Source organism: Macaca fascicularis, chromosome 15 (assembly GCF_037993035.2).
Source record: "Macaca fascicularis isolate 582-1 chromosome 15, T2T-MFA8v1.1".
In the NCBI taxonomy this organism is placed as follows: domain Eukaryota; kingdom Metazoa; phylum Chordata; class Mammalia; order Primates; family Cercopithecidae; genus Macaca; species Macaca fascicularis.
Window position 1 is genome coordinate 46,328,151 of NC_088389.1, and position 18,004 is coordinate 46,346,154.

General features: G+C 35.6%; 1 protein-coding gene across 2 annotated transcripts in view; it reads left to right on the forward strand.

Annotated features, from left to right (window-relative positions):
- SHOC1 (shortage in chiasmata 1) overlaps positions 1–18,004 on the forward strand; it is a 108,333-nt gene that overhangs the window by 41,180 nt on the left and 49,149 nt on the right. For both annotated transcript variants that reach the window (XM_015436862.3, XM_005581073.4), the window contains 4 exons: positions 7,436–7,543; positions 9,330–9,438; positions 14,356–14,450; positions 17,415–17,657. In XM_015436862.3, coding sequence (XP_015292348.3) covers positions 7,436–7,543; positions 9,330–9,438; positions 14,356–14,450; positions 17,415–17,657 — 555 coding nt within the window. The remainder of the gene's footprint in view (positions 1–7,435; positions 7,544–9,329; positions 9,439–14,355; positions 14,451–17,414; positions 17,658–18,004) is intronic.

Consider the following 18,004-nt stretch of genomic DNA (forward strand, 5'->3'; position numbering starts at 1 on the left):
CTTAGTAAATATTATTGAGTTATTTTTAATGACAGTATGAGCCCAAATATTTAACTGCCCTCTCATAAATTTCATTTAAAATGATCAATGAAATATAATATCATGGAAGAAAGGAAGGGGGAATCTGTGATATCAATTGAGAACAGGGATGCTTGCCATGAACAGACCACAGACTCGAAGGAATTCTTACAGTTAAAACTAAATTAGGGAATTACTGTTCAGCCTACAAATCAAAGCAAGGGAATGAAAAGCCAACCTGGGAAAGTAGATCAACTCCATACCAGAACTTGCAAATATAGTAGATCTCAAAATGCAGGGTGGGCCATAGGCTTATTGGCAGGACAAAAATCTCAGCTCCATAAATGCTAATGTAAAGGACAACAAATGACTTTACTGAGTGATTACACTGTTAAACTCCCAACCTTCACTTGACTTGGCTGCTGTACTAAGTAAAACAGAGTCACTGCTACAGAGGACTTCTAACAAGGAAAGTTATACACACTATTGAAAGTTCAGGGGGTAGGCAGTGTTCCAGCTACCTTTGGGTTGTGATAACAATAAAACTGCTTAGTACAGCAATAAAATTGCCTGCTACAGGGATATCTCCAGCCATAACTCCCTTCCTATTTCCCATGCTCAAAGTGTAAGGAAAACTATATGGATTTGGCTACTCTGAACATTCAATAAAAATGGAATCATATAATATGTGATCTGTGACTTATTTCACTTAGCATAATATTTTTAAATTTATTGACATTATCCAATGTATCAGTACTTCATTTTTATGGCGAAACAATATTCCATTGTATGACTATAACACATTTTGTCTGTCTGTACATCTGTTGATAGATACTTAGGCTGTCCTTTTAGCTTAAAAGTAATCCTGCTGTGAACATTCATGTACATGTTTTTGTCCACACATGTTTTCATTTCTCTTGGATCTATACCTAGGAGTGGAATTGCTAGATCAAATGGTAATTCTGTGTTTAACTTTTTGAGGAATTGCCAGACTGTTTTCCAAAGTAACTACACTATTTCATTCCCACCAACAATGTGTGAGGGTTCCAATTACCTACATCCTCTCCAAAACTTGTTATTATATAACTTTTTTATAGCCATCCTACTAGGTGTGAAGTGATATCTGATTGTGGTTTTAATTTGCATTTTCCAGATGGATAAGGATGTCAAACATCTTTTCACATACTGTTGGCCATTTGTATATCTTCTTTGGAGAAATGTCTACTCAGATCCTTTGCCCATTTTAGTTGGGTTATTTTTCTTTTTATTATTGAATTATAAGCTGTCTCATTTGTTTTTGTTTCTCAATTCCTCCTTTTCTGCCTTTGGGATTACTTGAATTTTTTAAGGAAGTGTTTTTGTGACAAAATTGTACATACCTCAAGTGTATAACATATTTTGATGTACATGTACGTTGTGAAATGTTTACCATAAAAAAGGTAATTAACATATCATCAGCTCATAGTTACTTTTTGTATGTGATGAGAATACTTAAGATCTACTTTCTTAGTAAATTTAAAGTGTACAATGCATTATTATTAACTATAGTCACCATGCTGTATGTTAGGTCTCTAGAACCTGTTCATCTTATAACTGAAAGTTTATACCCTTTAACCAACTTCTCCTCATTTCCCCTACACCCTAGCCCCTGGTAACCACTCTTCTATTCTCTGTTTCTATAAGTTTGGCTTTTTAGATTCTAAATAGAAGTGGTAATATTAGGCAGTATTTGTCAATACCTAATTTTTTGAGAGTTTTTATCATGAAAGGGTATTGAATCTTGTCAAATGCCCTTTTGCATCTACTGAGATGATCATATGGTTCTTGTCCCTCACTCTATTAATGTAGTGTATCACATTTATTGATTTGCATATGTATCCTTGCATCTCAGGGGGAAAAAAATCTCACTTGATCATGGTATATAGTCCTTGTAATAGGCTGTCAAATACAATATACTAGTATTTTGTTGGGGATTTTAAATTATTTTTAGAATTCTTATTTTTTATTGAATAATCATGGTTTTAAAATTTTTTATCCTTTTGATATGGTATATTACACTGAGTTTGGGATTTTCAATCAACCTTGCATTACTGCAATAAATCCCACTTTTTTAAAACCAGATTATTAATTTTGTGTCAATATTCATAAGAAATATTGGTCTGTAGTTTTATTTTCTTGCGATGTCTTTGTCTGGTTTTGGTATCAGAATAATATGGGTCTCATAGAATGACTTAAGCATCATTCACTTTACTTCTATTTTTAGGAGTGACTGAATAATTGATGTTGATTTTTTAAAAATGTTTAGTGGAATTCATCATTGAAGGCAACTGAGCAAGCTTATTGCTTTGTGAGTAGTTCTTGATTACCACAGAATTATATTTTATGACAAAAATACAAAGATATATAGTTTTAAAAAACTAGGTAGATAAATTGTCCCACAGTCACTGAAGCTCTGTTCATGTTTTCTTTCTTTCTTTTTTTATTGTTGAGATGGGGTCTCACTATGTTGCTCAGGCTGGTCTTGAACTCCTGGGCTCAAGTGATCCTCCCACCTTGGCCTCCCAAAGTGCTAGAATTACAGGCATGAGCCACTGCACCTGGCCTCTGTTCATTTTTATTCAATTTTTTTCTTATTGTTTTTCAGATTGGGTAATTCCTGTTGCTCTGTCTTCAATTTCACTGACTCTTATGTCACCTCTAATTTTCTGTTAAGTTCATCCAGTGAATTTTTTATTTCAGATATTCTTTTAAAATTTCCATTTGTTGTTTTTTGTAGTTTCTCTTTCACTGCTAAGAATGTCTATTTGCTCATTCATTACAACCATATTTTTCTTTACATCCTTTAGCATAGTGATTACTATGTTATGTTATTATTGCTTTGAAATCTTTGGATACTAATTTCAAAATCTGAGTCATCTCATGGTTAGTGTCCAGTAACATATTTTTTGTAGAGAATGAGTCACATGCTCCTGTTTCTTCATTTTACTAAATGCATTTGGATTGTATCCTGACATTGCACCTGATACATTACAGAAACTAGTTTGCTATGTTCCTTTGAAGAGAGTTGACTTTCTCTGTTTGTTTTAATAGGCTGTTAACTTGGCTGAACTCAAACTGTAAACTTTGTCTCTACTATGGTGGGAAAGAGCTGAAATCTTTATATAACCTTAGCTGATATGCTTTCAATCTGCCCCATACATGTGTAGTTCAGGGATCATCCAGAGATTTATTAAGCAGAGTTTATACATAGAGTTTGGGGCTCCTCCTCTGTTGCTCTCTACTTTCCTGGTTTTCTTCCTTTATCTTCCAGCTGCTGTGGTAACCCTGAACTCTAATTCAGGTAGAACTGTCCTCTAATTCTTCAAGATAATAAGACTGCAGATTTTTATCCAAGTTCTAGTTGACCCAGCTAGTACCAAATATATCATCCCTTCAAGTGAAAAGCTGTAAAAATGGGAAATTTACTCAGTATCAATTTGCTTTCCATTTCTGCATGCTTTAGACTATAGTACCTTCAGATAATCATTTTACATATGTTGTTGAGAGCTATAAATGCTATCTACAGGAAGATTGGTCCAATAGGAGCTATTGCTAGAAGTAAAACTTTTACTTTAGTAAAAGAAGTAAAACTTTCTGCTTTATATACTAGTTTTTAAAAAATTTTTTTATCTCCTAGGATTCTATTAATATCTCTGAACTGTAGATGAATATTTCTTCCCCTTCTCCTCACTTTATATATTTTATAGATGGCTACTGTCATTCTATAGGATTTAGAGGGGAGAACTAATATATGTGTTTCTTGCTTTCTTGAAACAAAAGCCAGATAATTTTGAAAGAAATCAATTATAACCTCATTTGAAACATAGGTTAATCTAATTAAAGCTAAGATCTTAGAGATTTCTAAGATCCCCAAGATCTCAGCTTTAATTAGATTAATCTGTTTGAAAGGGAGAAAGTTTTGGTGAAAAAATATGCTAAATTTCTTATTCTAAAAATAGGAGAACTGAGATGTAGCCTTTTTTAATTGATAAAAAAGATTGAAATGCATATATTATAAAATTAATGATAATGCATTGATTTAAAATAAGATATTCTCAGCCCAAAAGTTTCTTAAGCTGATAAGCAACTTCAGCAATGTCTCAGGATACAAAATCAATGTGCAAAAATTGCTAGCATTCCTATACACCAACAACAGGCAAGCAGTTTGTATGGAACCAAAAAACAGCCCAAATAGCCAAGACAATCCTAAGCAAAAAGAGCAAAGCTGGAGGCATCATACTACCCAACTTCAAACTATGCTACAAGGCTCCAGTAACCAAAACAGCATGTTACTGGTACAAGAACAGACACATAGACCAATGGAACAGAACAGAGAACTCAAATAAGACCACACGCCTACAACCATCTGATCTTTGACAAACCTGACAAAAACAAGCAATGGGGAAAGGACTCCCTATTTAATAAATGGTGCTGGGGGAGCTGGCGAGCTATATGCAGAAAAGTGAAACTGGACCCCTTTCTTACACCATATACAAGAATTAACTCAAGATGGATTAAAGACTTAAATGTAAAATCCAAAACTATAAAAATCCTAGAAAAAAATCTAGGCAATACCATTCAGGACATAGGCATGGGCAAAGATTGCATGATGAACATGCTAAAAGCAATTGCAATAACAGCAAAAATTGATAAATGGGATCTAATTAAACTAAAGAGCTTCTGCACAGCAAAAGAAACTATCATCAGAGTGAACAGACAACCTACAAAATGGGAGAAAATTTTTTGCAATCTATCCATTTGACAAAGGTCTAATATCCCGAGTCTACAAAGAACTTAAACAAATGTACAAGAAAAAAAGCAAACAACTCCCAAAAGTGGGCAAAGGACATGAACAGACACTTCTCAAAAGAAGACATACGGCCAGGTGCAGAGGCTCACACCTGTAATCCCAGCACTTTGGGAGGCCGAGGTGGGTGGATCACTTGAAGTCAGGAGTTTGAGACCAGCCTGGCCAACATGGTGAAACCCTGTCTCTACTAAAAACACAAAAATTAGCCAGGCATGGTAGCATGTGCCTGTATTCCCAGCTACTTGGGAGGCTGAGGCAGGAGAATCACTTGAACCTGGGAGGTAGAGGTTGCAGTGATCTGAGATCACACCATTGCACTCCATCCAGGCTGGGTGACAGAGCAAGACTCTGTCTCAAAAAAAAAAAAAAAAAAAAAAAAAAAAAAACAGAAGAAAACGAAGACATGCATGCAGCCAACAAATATGAAAAAAAAAAAAAACCCTCAACATCCCTGATCATTAGAGAAATGCAAATCAAAGCCACAATGAGATAACATCTCACACCAGTCAGAATGGCTATTAGTAAAAAGTAAAAAAACAATGGATGTTGGTGAGGTTGTGGAGAAAAAGGAATGCTTTTACACTGTTGGTAGGAGTGAAAATTTGTTCAAACATTGTGGAAGACAGTGTGGCGATTCCTCAAAGACCTAGAAGCAGAAATACTATTTGACCCAGCAATCCCATTACTGGGTATATATATACCCAAAGGAATATAAATTACTACAAAGATAGATGCACATGGATGTTCATTGTAGCACTATTCACAATAGCAAAGACATGGAACCAACATAAATACCCATCAATGATAGATTGGATAAAGAAAATGTGGTACATACACACCGTGGAATACTACACAGCCATGAAAAGGAATGGGATTATGTCCTTTGCAGAGGTGCATGGATGGAGTTGGAAGTCATCGTCCTCAGCAAACTAACGCAGGAACAGAAAGCCAAACACTGCATGTTCTCACTTATAAGTAGGAGCTGAACGATGAGAACACATGGACACATGGTGGAGGGAACAACACACACTAGGGCCTATCGGGGGGTGATGTAGGGGGGAGGAAGAGCATCAGGAAGAATAACTAATGGATGCTGGGCTTAATACCTAGGTGATGAGATGATCTGTGCAGCAAACCACCATGGCACATGTTTACCTATGTAACAAACCTGCACATCCTCCACATGTTCCCCTTAAAAGTTGATAACATGTATAACTTCTGAACTAACAGAGAAAAAAAAATTTAAAAACTCTGAGCAATATAATTAATTCTATGGAAATAAAGGAGAGCAAAGCAAGCAAAAGGCATTGGAAGCATAAAATAAGATTATGAAAGTATCACCTTTGTTTGAGTAAATATAAATTGGTTAAGCTTCTCTATTAAAAGAGAGATAGATTCGTAGATTAAATTTAAAAAGCAGATATAATGACCATATGTCTGATTGAAAGATCCTACCAACTGCAAGATGTATTATCAACTTAAGAATTTTTAGGGAAGAAAGAAACATTCTAAATGCACATACAGATTGTAAGATGCATCACAATTTCAAACAACAAAATACAAAATCTATGTCTTACAATAAAAAACCACTGCATATGTTGTTTACAGGAGTTGAGCCTTAAGAAAAGAAAGAAAAAAAAGCCAAAGGTAAAAAATAAAGGGCTGGCAAGATGTGTCAGACAGCTGGGGAAGGCAGGCAGGCAGGCAGGGAGGGAGGGAGGGAGGGGAAAATAAAAGGATAGGCAAAATGTGTCAGACATCTAGGGAGGAGAAGGAGGGAGGGAGGGAAGAGAGGGAAGAAAGAAAGCCAAAAGATCCAGAAGATAAAAAAGGGATAGGCAAAATGTGTCAGACAGCTGGAAATGAAGGAGGGAGGGAGGGAGGGAGGAAGGAAGGAAGGAAGGAAGGAAGGAAGGAAGGGAGGGAGGGAGGGAGGAAGGAAGGAAGGAAGGAAGGAAGGAAGGAAAGAAGGAAGGAAGGAAGGAAGGAAAGGAGGGAGGGAGGGAGGGAGGAACGAAGGAAGGAAGGCGGGCCAAAGATAAAAAAGGGATAGGTAAAATGTGTCAGGCAGCTGGAAAGGAAGGAGGAAGTGAGGAAAAAAGGAAGAGAGAGAAGGAGGGAAGAAGGGAGATAAAAGAAAGAAAAAAGAAAGCCAAAGTAGCAGTATTAATATAGACAAGTAGAGTTCCAGGTAAGCAAGGCATAGAGAGTCATCATATACTGATAGAGATGAAACCCTTCAAAGCGACCTCATTCTTTGAAGTTTGTGGCTTATGGATTGCCCACCCTATCTTACCTTCCAGTGATTATGTAGATTTTGCCATTTTTATTTTCCTTTGGTAATTTTGATTGACAGTTGAAGGGTAACAAGGAGTGTGCATGGAGGAATAGTTATTTACCTAAGTTAACATTTTTTTCAGAAGTATAAATCTCTACTTCTCTCTAAAAGGAAAAATTGACATGCAATAAAATAATAAAGATACTTTAAAAGGAAAATGCTACTGAACAAGGTTACAGAAAATTAATGTAATGGTACATTTGCTAATAGTAGAGTTTTTTCCTTTTCAGATCTTACTAACAAGCATGGAATTGAGGATATCGGGGACATAAAATTCAGCTCCACAGAGATTTTGACCATTCAAAACCAGAGTGAACCAGAAGAGTGCAGTAAACCAGGTAGAAATTTTGATAAATCATTGAGCTTATCGGGGATTACCTATTTATGATATTATGATTACCTATTTATGATTTATGATGTAAAGTACAGTACATTCACATATACAGTGTACTGTGAGTCAGTTTCCATGTTTAAAATTTGATTGTTATAATCCTATGTCATTTTTTTCTTATTTGCCCCTTTATATTTATTGCTATTATTAACTCAGAATTCTACTGGCATCAAAACTGAATAATAGGCCTGGTGTGGTGGTTCACGCCTGTAATCCCAGCACTTTGGGAGACTGAGGTGGGTGGATCACTTGAGGTCAAGAGTTCAAGACCAGCCTGACCAATATGGCAAAACACCATCTCTACTAAAACTACAAAAATTAGCCAGACAGGCATGGTGACACACGCCTGTAATCCCAGATACTCAGGAGGCTGAGGCACGAGAATGGCTTGAACTGGCAAGGTGGAGGTTGTAGTGAGCCGAGATTGTACCACTGCACTCTAGCCTGGGCAACAGCTAGACTCTGTCTCAACACAAACAAAAAAACTGAATAATATATAGATGGCAGTTACAAAGACTGTAGAAGAGGAATGGAGGAAATAGCATTAATATTAAAAATAGAAACCTTAAAATATTATAGCTCAGTAAATGAAATTTCATATTTTATCTCAATATTAGCAATCTTGCTGACCACTGTCACATTTTTTAAAAATTTGAATTTTTAATCTCCCAAAGCAATCATATCATTCTCTATGTCATCATTACCGTTAATATTATTATTCTACCAAATTTGGAATCTTAGAATCATCTTTTGTTCCAGTACAATGCTAAATTGTGTTACTTCTTAACTATATTGATGGCACTGTTACTGAATTACATTTATAATTGGATCATCTGAATTATCTATTTGAAAGTTTACTGCTTTACTTATGAAAGTAATAAAACCACACTTAGTAGTTAGCAATACATGAGAATCACTTTTTCAAGTATACCCCATAAATGTATAATTCTGTGCTAGGCCATCTAGAGTCCAGAGTCATTAAGGTGAATAATTATTCTTTATAATACAGTTTGTTTAACATCACTAGTAATTAGTATGGAAATAAAACTAATAATTTTTTCTTTCTTTGGAAATAAAAATAATTCTATCACCTAAGTACTGACAACACAAGCTGTTAGAATCAAAAGTCTTAATACATATAAAGCTCTTGGAATTTATGTTAAACACAGTAAACTCAATAAAGTTTAGCTATCAATGTATTTTTAAAAAATCACCACTGTTGTAGTTGAGACACAATGTGATATATATGCAATTCCTTATACAGATGGACATTTAAGACATTTTATATATATCTTGACTCAAATTTCTTTTTGTCGAAATATTTTTGTTTTAACAGAATGACCAAACATAATAATTGCTTACAAAAAGTTCTATATTATACTTAATTTTTATCTATTTATTTTTTTAGAGATAAAGTCTTGCTCTGTTGCCCAGGCTGCAGTACAGTGACACAATCACAGCTCATTGAAATCTCAAATTCCTGGGCTCAAGCAATCCTTCCAGCTCAGCTTCCCAGGTAGCTAGGACTACAAGCATGTGCCACCACTCCTGGCTAATTTTGTACTTTTTGTAGAGACTGATCTTGCCATGTTGCCCAGGTCTTAAACTCCTGGACTCAAGTGATCCTCCCACCTCAGCCTCCCAAAGTGTTAGAATTATAGGTGTGAGCCACCACACCTAGCCTACTTAATATTATTCAATGTTTACATAACTTTAATTTTCATATATTCCAGGAGAGTTAGAAATGCCACTAACTCCTCTATTCCTAACATGCCAACATACTTCAGTGAATTCATTATGCACAGAACTTCAGACATTTCCATTATCTCCAGTTTGTAAAATGTAAGTAAAGATTATATCTAGAACCCAAGTTGCAATTCAGAACAAGCAGTCTTTATTTAAATCTCTCCATATAAAAGCAATTCCCAAGATACCTCTATGAAAAAATTTAAGAGCTAGTACAGTGTCTATAATAAGTAACTAAAAGGAATATATAAATATATGTATATGTTTGGTTTTATATGCAAAGAGTATCTTTAGAAGGGCACACAAGAAACAAGTAATACTGGTTGTATCCAGAAAAGAACTAGGTAACCTAGCAATGTGGGTAGGAGAGTTTTCACAGTATGGCTTTTACACATTTCAGTATTTTTAATGTGAATATATTATTAAAAATAAATAACTTAAAAATTTTTTAAGATCCTGGCATTGGAATAGTATGCTTAGGACATTGCCACTGGACACTTGCTAATGGCAGTCCCTACTGGCAGTCACTGCCATGAAAGGCAGTGTAGTGGTGTATTAGTTTGTTAGGGCTGCCCTAACAAATACCACAGATTAGGTGGCTTAAACAACAGAAATTTATTTCCTCACAGTTCTGGAGGCAAGAAGTGTAAGAACAAAGTGTCAGCCGGGCTGGTTTCATTCTAAGACCTCCTTCCTTGGCTTATAGATGTCCCCGTGCCTTCATATATTCTTTCCTCCATCATTGTCTATACCCCAGTCTCCTGTTCTTATAAGGACACGAGTCATGTTGTATTAATGGCCCTGTTTAACTTAATTACCTATTTAAAGACCTTGTCTCCAAATACAGTCACATTCTGAGGTACTGAGGATTAGGACTTCAACATAAGAATCTTGTGGGGCCACAATTCAGCCCATAATAAGTGGTTAGAAGCTCTGAACTAGAGCCAGATTGCCTGGCTCTATCACTTTCCAACTGCAACCTTAACTGTTCTGGGCCTCGGGTTTTTTAATCTACAATACTGGGATAATAATAATATCTACCTCATAAGGTTGTTAAGAGGTCTACTAAGAGATTTGTCATAGGTCTGTGGCCAGAAATAGCCAAAGATCACAGAGCAGTGTGGACGATCATTGATCAATAGATTTGGCTATCAGTTTATTCTCACTAAGAGTACCAGGGGTCATGTCCTATCTCTAACAGAGGACATCCACTTACCTTGTTCACCTCTTGTCAATATGGTCTCAGTATTGGGTGAACCAGACATACAGAACCAAGGCTTGATTCATAAACTTGTTCAGTACCCCATCGTTATTGCACAGAATAGTCTGAAATTGTAAAATTGATATTGCAGGGCTAGGTCGTTATATTCTAGTTTGAGCCAATATTGCAGAGCTTAATAGCCCAGTATCCTTGCCCTTTGACAGAGTCTGAGATAACTTTCATTGCTATCTTATGCCAGTTACAAAATTGGGAACATAACCAGTACAATTAGTCTACTATAAACCTAGAACTTAATGTGTCCTAAAATAACATATTTTCAGGAAAATGACAGTAAAGTCTACAAGTCTCTAATGAATTATTCCAGGACTGGAAACTGTGGGAGCTGTGTATTCGGTTTGAGTTCTTATTATAATTAGCTGATCTGCCAGAGGAGAGTGCTATTTGGATTACTGGGACTAACTGGAGTCAAGGCTCTATAATTCATCACTGGCTGCTTAGGCTTCTATTAATGGTCTCAGGAATGTGTCAAAGTATAAGACTAAGGGCCCTAAATATATCTTTATCTTCTGGCTGAGAATTATTTACACTTCTAGAGTAAATTTGTGCTATACAGAGTTCTATCATGAACTAAGAATTGTCCATATCAGATATGAATTCTAAAAAGAGCATAGGACAAGTATGGAAACTACATATACTTTGTTTAAATACTTTTAGTTCTGTTGCTAAGGTGCAAAAATTTTTTTTTTTTTTTTGAGACAGAGTCTCGCTCTGTTGCCCAGGCTGGAGTGCAGTGGCCGGATCTCAGCTCACTGTAAGCTCCGCCTCCTGGGTTTACGCCATTCTCCTGGCTGAGCCTCCCGAGTAGCTGGGACTACAGGCGTGCTCCACCTCGCCCGGCTAATTTTTTGTATTTTTTAGTAGAGACAGGGTTTCACCGTGTTAGCCAGGATGGTCTCGATCATCTGACCTCGTGATCCGCCCGTCTCGGCCTCCCAAAGTGTCGGGATTACAGGCTTGAGCCACTGCGCCCGGCCAGGTGCAAGATATTTATTTGCAGGACATACACTGTCTTTATTAGTGCCCTTTTACTCTTTTATTTACTCCATATACCCTAATCCATCTGTTATGGCAGATTGGCATATTTAGAAACAGAAACTAGCAGAAATGTTATGATCTTTAATTTCAGTTTGATTTTAAAAGTGTTTAAACCATAATAAGCTCTTTTTAATCGTAAGTTATATGTCTATTGTTGTAACTCAAATATCTTTGAGTTATTATTATAACTCAAAGAATTTATGAAACAAATTTTAACTAATGACTTATGATTTGGCAAAGTTAGAAAAAAAAAGGCTTTCAAATTAGCTAATGGTTTTAGAGCCTATGAAACAACCGAAATAAGTTGTCCCCCCACAACTACATTTACCAGCAAGAGATAAATCACTTCCATTTGTTTGGTGACTGTAAATGCTTAAAAATCCATATTTTAAAAATGAGTTTACAGTAGTCCCCCTTTATCCAGGGAGAATAAGTTCCAAGACCCTAAATGGATGCCTGAAACTGCGAATGTTATTGAATCCTATATATACTGTTTTTTTCTCATATATTGATACCTATGATAAAGTTTAATTTATAAATTAGCCATAGTAAGACATTAACAGCAATAACTACAGTAAAATAGTAAAATAGAACAACCATAACAAATACCATCCTCATTACTCTTGTGCTTTGGAGTCATTATTAAATACAGTAAGGGTTACTTGAACACAAGCACTGTGATTCTGTGATAGCCGATCTGATAACTGAGAATGCTGCTAAGTGACTAAATGGGCAGGTAGTGAGTATAGATAGTGTGGATATGCTGGGCATAGGGATGATTCACATCCTGGGTGAGATGGTGTAGGATGGCATGAAATTTCATCGCACTGCTCACAACAGTGCAATTTAAAACTTATGAATTGTTTATGGAATATTCTATTTAATATTTTGGACTGCGGTTGACCATAGATAAATGAAACTGAGTATAGTGAACTCATGGACAAGGGGGAACGACTGTATATCTCAACTGTAAAACTAAAAACAAGGAGAAAAGGTGTTAAAATTTTTTTTAAAAAGAAGGAAAAATAATAAAGAATGTTATTGTAGCTGTAACTTATTTTTATGGTCCCAATTATTTTTATTTCAAAGCACAACATTTTGGCTGAAAATAATACCCAGTTAACAATATTTTTAGTGCTTATGACATATAAGATTCTATGCTAGATTTTATGGGATGAAAAAGAAAAGTCTGTATGGCATAAGATTTTATTAACCTACTAACTGCTGACTTGTGAATATATTTTTATGAACAATGTATCAGATTCAGACATGCCTTCAGAAATCTCCATTAAGAGTGAAATGTGTGTCTATATTGGACATGGCTTGCTAGATATAACCCCTTCCTTTCACTTTAAAATAGTTGCTTACAATCTGAGGTGTTGTCAAAGAAACCTTGGTAAGATTCAGGAATTCTCTAGATTCTCAAATTTGCTACTGCATGACCAGATTTTTGGATTATGTGGGTAACCTGGATGCCTTAGACATAAAACCTAGCTTTCCACTGCCCTAGATTGTCAATTTAACTGGCATGCTCATGTATGTTCCACACCCGGCCCAAAATACTTATAATTAGCATGCTCATATATGTTCCACATGAACAGAGAAACAGAATATAATCAATTCTCAGTCACGGTAACAGGAAGCTTGGGACACAAATTAAGGGATTTATGAATTAATAGTCTTTCCCCTACCAAAGCTAGTAGTTTCATAGTTACCGATTTTCACTGATTGTGAAATTGTAATTTACACTGATTGTCATGCATATTTTCTCCCTTCTCCCCACAGTACCACTAAACACACATACCCAGACACACATCACTCACTCACAAACCCACCAAGATTGAACGTCTTAAACCAAACTTTAGGACTCTGCCATCTCCAGAGAAGGACTGTTTTATAGTTCTGATCCTCAACCAGTAGAGGCTCCAGAATTTCTTTATGGATTAGACTTGGGGACAGCAATTTTATAAAAATTTTTGTTGAGGTTGCTATTTGCTTGGTAAGCATGGTAATTTTACTTAGATTGTATTTTTATTTTTGGTGGCGTATAAGGTTGATGCTAGCATAGTTTATGGAGGGAAGTGCTAAACTCTCCCAAGTCAGCCCTCTCTGGCTCCAGGTTCCATTGAGGGAGGTAGAGGTGGAAGTAATTTATAGTCCAGTAGGAACACTTTAGTTTACAAATTACCAAATTTTCCCAGGGATGGAGGAAGTGAGTACTGTATTTGATATTTGGTCTGTAGAACTCTACTGCAGTTTACACATTTATAAAGTTAATTTTTCACTTGATTTTGAGTGTAAAAGTACTTTAAAAATACTTTTTAAAAATAAAATTTTGGGCCGGGTGCGGTGGCTCACACCTGTAATCCCAGCACTTTGGGAGGCCAAGGTGGGTGGATCACTTGAGGTCAGGAGCTGGCAACCAGCCTGGCCAACATGGTGGAACCCCACCTCTACTAAAAATACAAAAATTAGTCGGGCGTGGTGGCAGACACCTTTAATCCCAGCTGCTCAGGAGGCTGAGACAGGAGAATCGCTTGAACCTGGGGAGAAGGTTGCAGTGAGCTGAGATAGTGCCACTGTACTCCAGCCTGGGCGACAGAGTGAGACTCTGTCTCAAAAAAATAAAATAAAATTTATTATACAAAAGACTCAATATTATTAATGTATTAAGCTTTAACTTTTTTTTTTTCCAGTCATTTGCTTACTGCTGAAGAATCAGCTAATAAATACTACATGATGTGGCAATTAGAAAGATGTAGAAGCCCTTTGAACCCATTTTTGCTTACAGGTAAAGATTAATTGCTTTTAAGTGAAAAATAGAAAGTATTTGTAAAAAGGTACAACCAGTAGAAATGTAGGATATCCATTTTCTTTGACCATTTCTTAACAGAATATATAACTTAGCCTAAAACTAAAATATCAAGATATCTTCCATAAGGTTCATTATGCTAGGTGCAGAAGTATATGACAAGATCTGGATCTTGCTGATTTCCTGGGTAATTCCTATACATGGGAGAAGGAAAAGAAAAGAAATGAAATACAAGTAGTACATAAAACAGTCCCATACACGTAATTTGTATTTCCAAATTGAATTGTTTGTTAAAAAAAAAAAAAAAAAAAAAAATCACATCTAATGTTAAAAGTTTTAGTTGCCCAAGCTCTCCAAAAAGGACATTTAAAAACATTTTAACAACAGCCGGAAATTAGCCGGGAGTGTCAGGGCGCACCTTTAGTCCCAGCTACTCGGGAGACTGAGGCCCAAGAATCACTTGAACCTGGGAGGGGGAGGTTGCAGTGAGCCGAGATGGCGCCATTGCACTCCAGCCTGGGTGACAGAGGGAGTCTCTGTCTCAAACAAACGAACAAACAAAACAAAAAAACGGCCGGACACCGTGGCTCATGCCTGTAATCCCAGCACTTTGGGAGGCCGATGCGGGCAGATCACTTGAGGCCAGGAGTTCGAGACCAGCCTGGTCAACATGTTGAAACCCCTCTCTACTAAAAATACAAAAATTAGCTGAGCATGGTGGTGCACACCTGTAGTCCCAGCTACTCTGGAGGCTGAGGCAGGAGAATCCCTTGAACCAGGGAGGTGGAAGTTGCAGGAGCTGAGATTGCCACTGCACTCCAGCCTGGGCAACATGGCGAGACTCCATCTCAAAAATAAATAAATAACATTTTAGCAAAACTTGTTTATAGTTTAACAAAATAATTTAGAAGTAAATATACATTTCACATGTATATTCAAAATTTATCTGAGTAAAGTTAAACTCTTGTCTGTGTCTCAACTATTCCATTATGGAAATGGAACTTTGGATAAGGTATTCTTTTAAAAAATGTTTAAATGAATCACTGAGTTGCATTTGGAGGCCAAAAACAAAGTGAAAACAGGAATCCTGGGAAGCAAGTAAGCACCAAAGCTGGCTTTCACTCCAAGCTTTTTATTAAACCTTGGAGACTTTGAACTTTTGTTTTGAGGTCTACATGTAGTGTAGAGTCAAGAAATATCCTATGTGGAGGGTCTGATAGGGGACCCCTACATAAAACTGGCAGTTCAACAAACTACCATCAAAATAAGAGCATACAAAAATAAACCACCATATCAAATGGAATTCTGAATACATTTGCATATTTCTACCTTGCAGCTGGAAGAGAGGAAAAGAAAAAACATTTCTCTTAAGTACTTCTAACCAGAAGGTAGCCATCATGCCTGGCTACAGTCAGAATTCCAACCACCTACATAATTTGAAAAATAGTGGTGATTTAATTTAAAGTGGTCCCAGGTTGACAGTGCCTCCCAAACACATAGAAAAACAAAAGTAAATCCTTTCTAGAGGAAAATACATTTTTTTCTGGAGGAATGTACTTCAACTCATGCTTCAAAGACCTTCAACAAATTTGAGAGAAACACATGCTAATAGACAAAAATCACAAAATGTATTGGCATCATCAGTGAGATATAGCAGTAACATTAGACATCAAAATCAGATCATATATTGAAATTATCAATTACATAGTATAATATACTTTTAAAGCCAAAAAAGGGGGGAACAAGACATCTTGTATTATTTCTTACAACTGCATGTGAATCTACAATTATTTCTATCTGAAGAAAAGGAATGGACTGTTGATATACACAACATAGATGATCTCAAAATAATTATGCAGAATGAAAGAAACCGCAAAAAATTCATATGGTATAATTCCATTTATAAAAAATTCTAGAAAATGTAGTTTAATCTATAGTGGCAGGAAGCAGAACAGTGGTGCAGGGGTTGGGGGATGAGGAAGATTAGAAGGGAGATATAAAGATGCAGGAGGGATACAAAACTTTGGAGGGAATGGATATGTTCATTACCTTGATTGTGGTAATGGATTCATGAATGTATAAATACATCAAAACTTATCAGACTTTTCACTCTAAATATGTGTAGTTTATTGCATGTCAGTTATACTTTAATAAAACTAGTAAAAATTATACCTATCTTACAGAATTATTTAGGGATTTGTTAAGAATAATGCATGTAAAGAAAGCACTTAGCACAGTGCCAGATGTTTTTTAGTAACTCGTAATTGCTATTATTAATATTAGTATTTTTAAGTTTTAATTTCTTCTTAATATTACTGTCATTATAAAAGCACCATTCCAAAATTAGAGTTTCAAAATTTATAATCCTAATTTCAGGTTGATGTTTATAATGCAGATAATAATATTAGGTAGTTGTGCTACTTCAGTTCCTCTATATGTTATGATTTCTCCCTGTTTAGGCTAGAAAGTAATGAGGCAGTAAGCTTTGTACCACAATATCTAAGATGATATAGTCATCATAAAATCTGAACAAATATATCTTCTTGTTTAGGCTTATTATAATAAGTTAGAATTTCTAATTTAACAAAGCTTATATTACTTCAAAATGTTAATCAAACATATTAATTTAGTAATTGAAAATGGTCAAACAAAATAAGAGTTCCTTGTCCTACTAAATATTAGAATAATTTTAACTTCTTGATATTTTCAAAGAGTGAAATAAATCCTTTATGTGACTTCTACTGCTATAATAGCTTGAACTTTTACAAATATTAGCATCTTGAGAACAAAAATACCAGCTATAACTTCAGGTTTCACTTTTTTTCTAATGCATGAAAATGCATTTCATAAAGAAATTCCAATGTGGTTCTGTTTATTGTGTTTTGTTTCTTTTGCTTTGTAGCCTGTTTCTAACTGTTTGTTTTTTATTTTTATTTTTGTAAGCGCCAAGAATTCAAGAGCCCCACAGCCAATATTCAGTTACAGATTTGAAAAAGATACTTTCTGTTAAAGAAGAAAGCCTTGTGATTAATCTGGAAAAGGCAGAGTGGTGGAAACAAGCAGGACTAAATCTGAAAATGATGGAAACGTTGGAACATCTGAATACATATTTATGTCATAATAATTTGTCTTCTAATGACACTGAAATTGAGGTATTTTTGCCTACAAAAGTGCTTCAATTAGAATGTAAGTACATAATAGTAAATATTAGTCATGTAAACATTTTCAGAATGTGAAAATGTTAGATTCTAGATTTCCTCTAGGTAACTGGGAAAATCACTGGGTTCTAACATTCCATATAGGCCCTGGCTCTGCCAGGTTTTATGACTTTGGATTTCTCTAGATCCCATTTCCTTGAAAAAATGATGAAGTTTGACTAGCTAACCCTAAAATCTTGTTATGTCCTGAAATTCTGTAGTCTCAGTTTTTAAATTTCTAGCCATTTTAATTTAAAGTGACTTTGTTTCCTTCTATAAATGATTAAATTGCTAGCAGTTTCTGTTCACATCAGCCTAGATGCAAACCAGCATTTT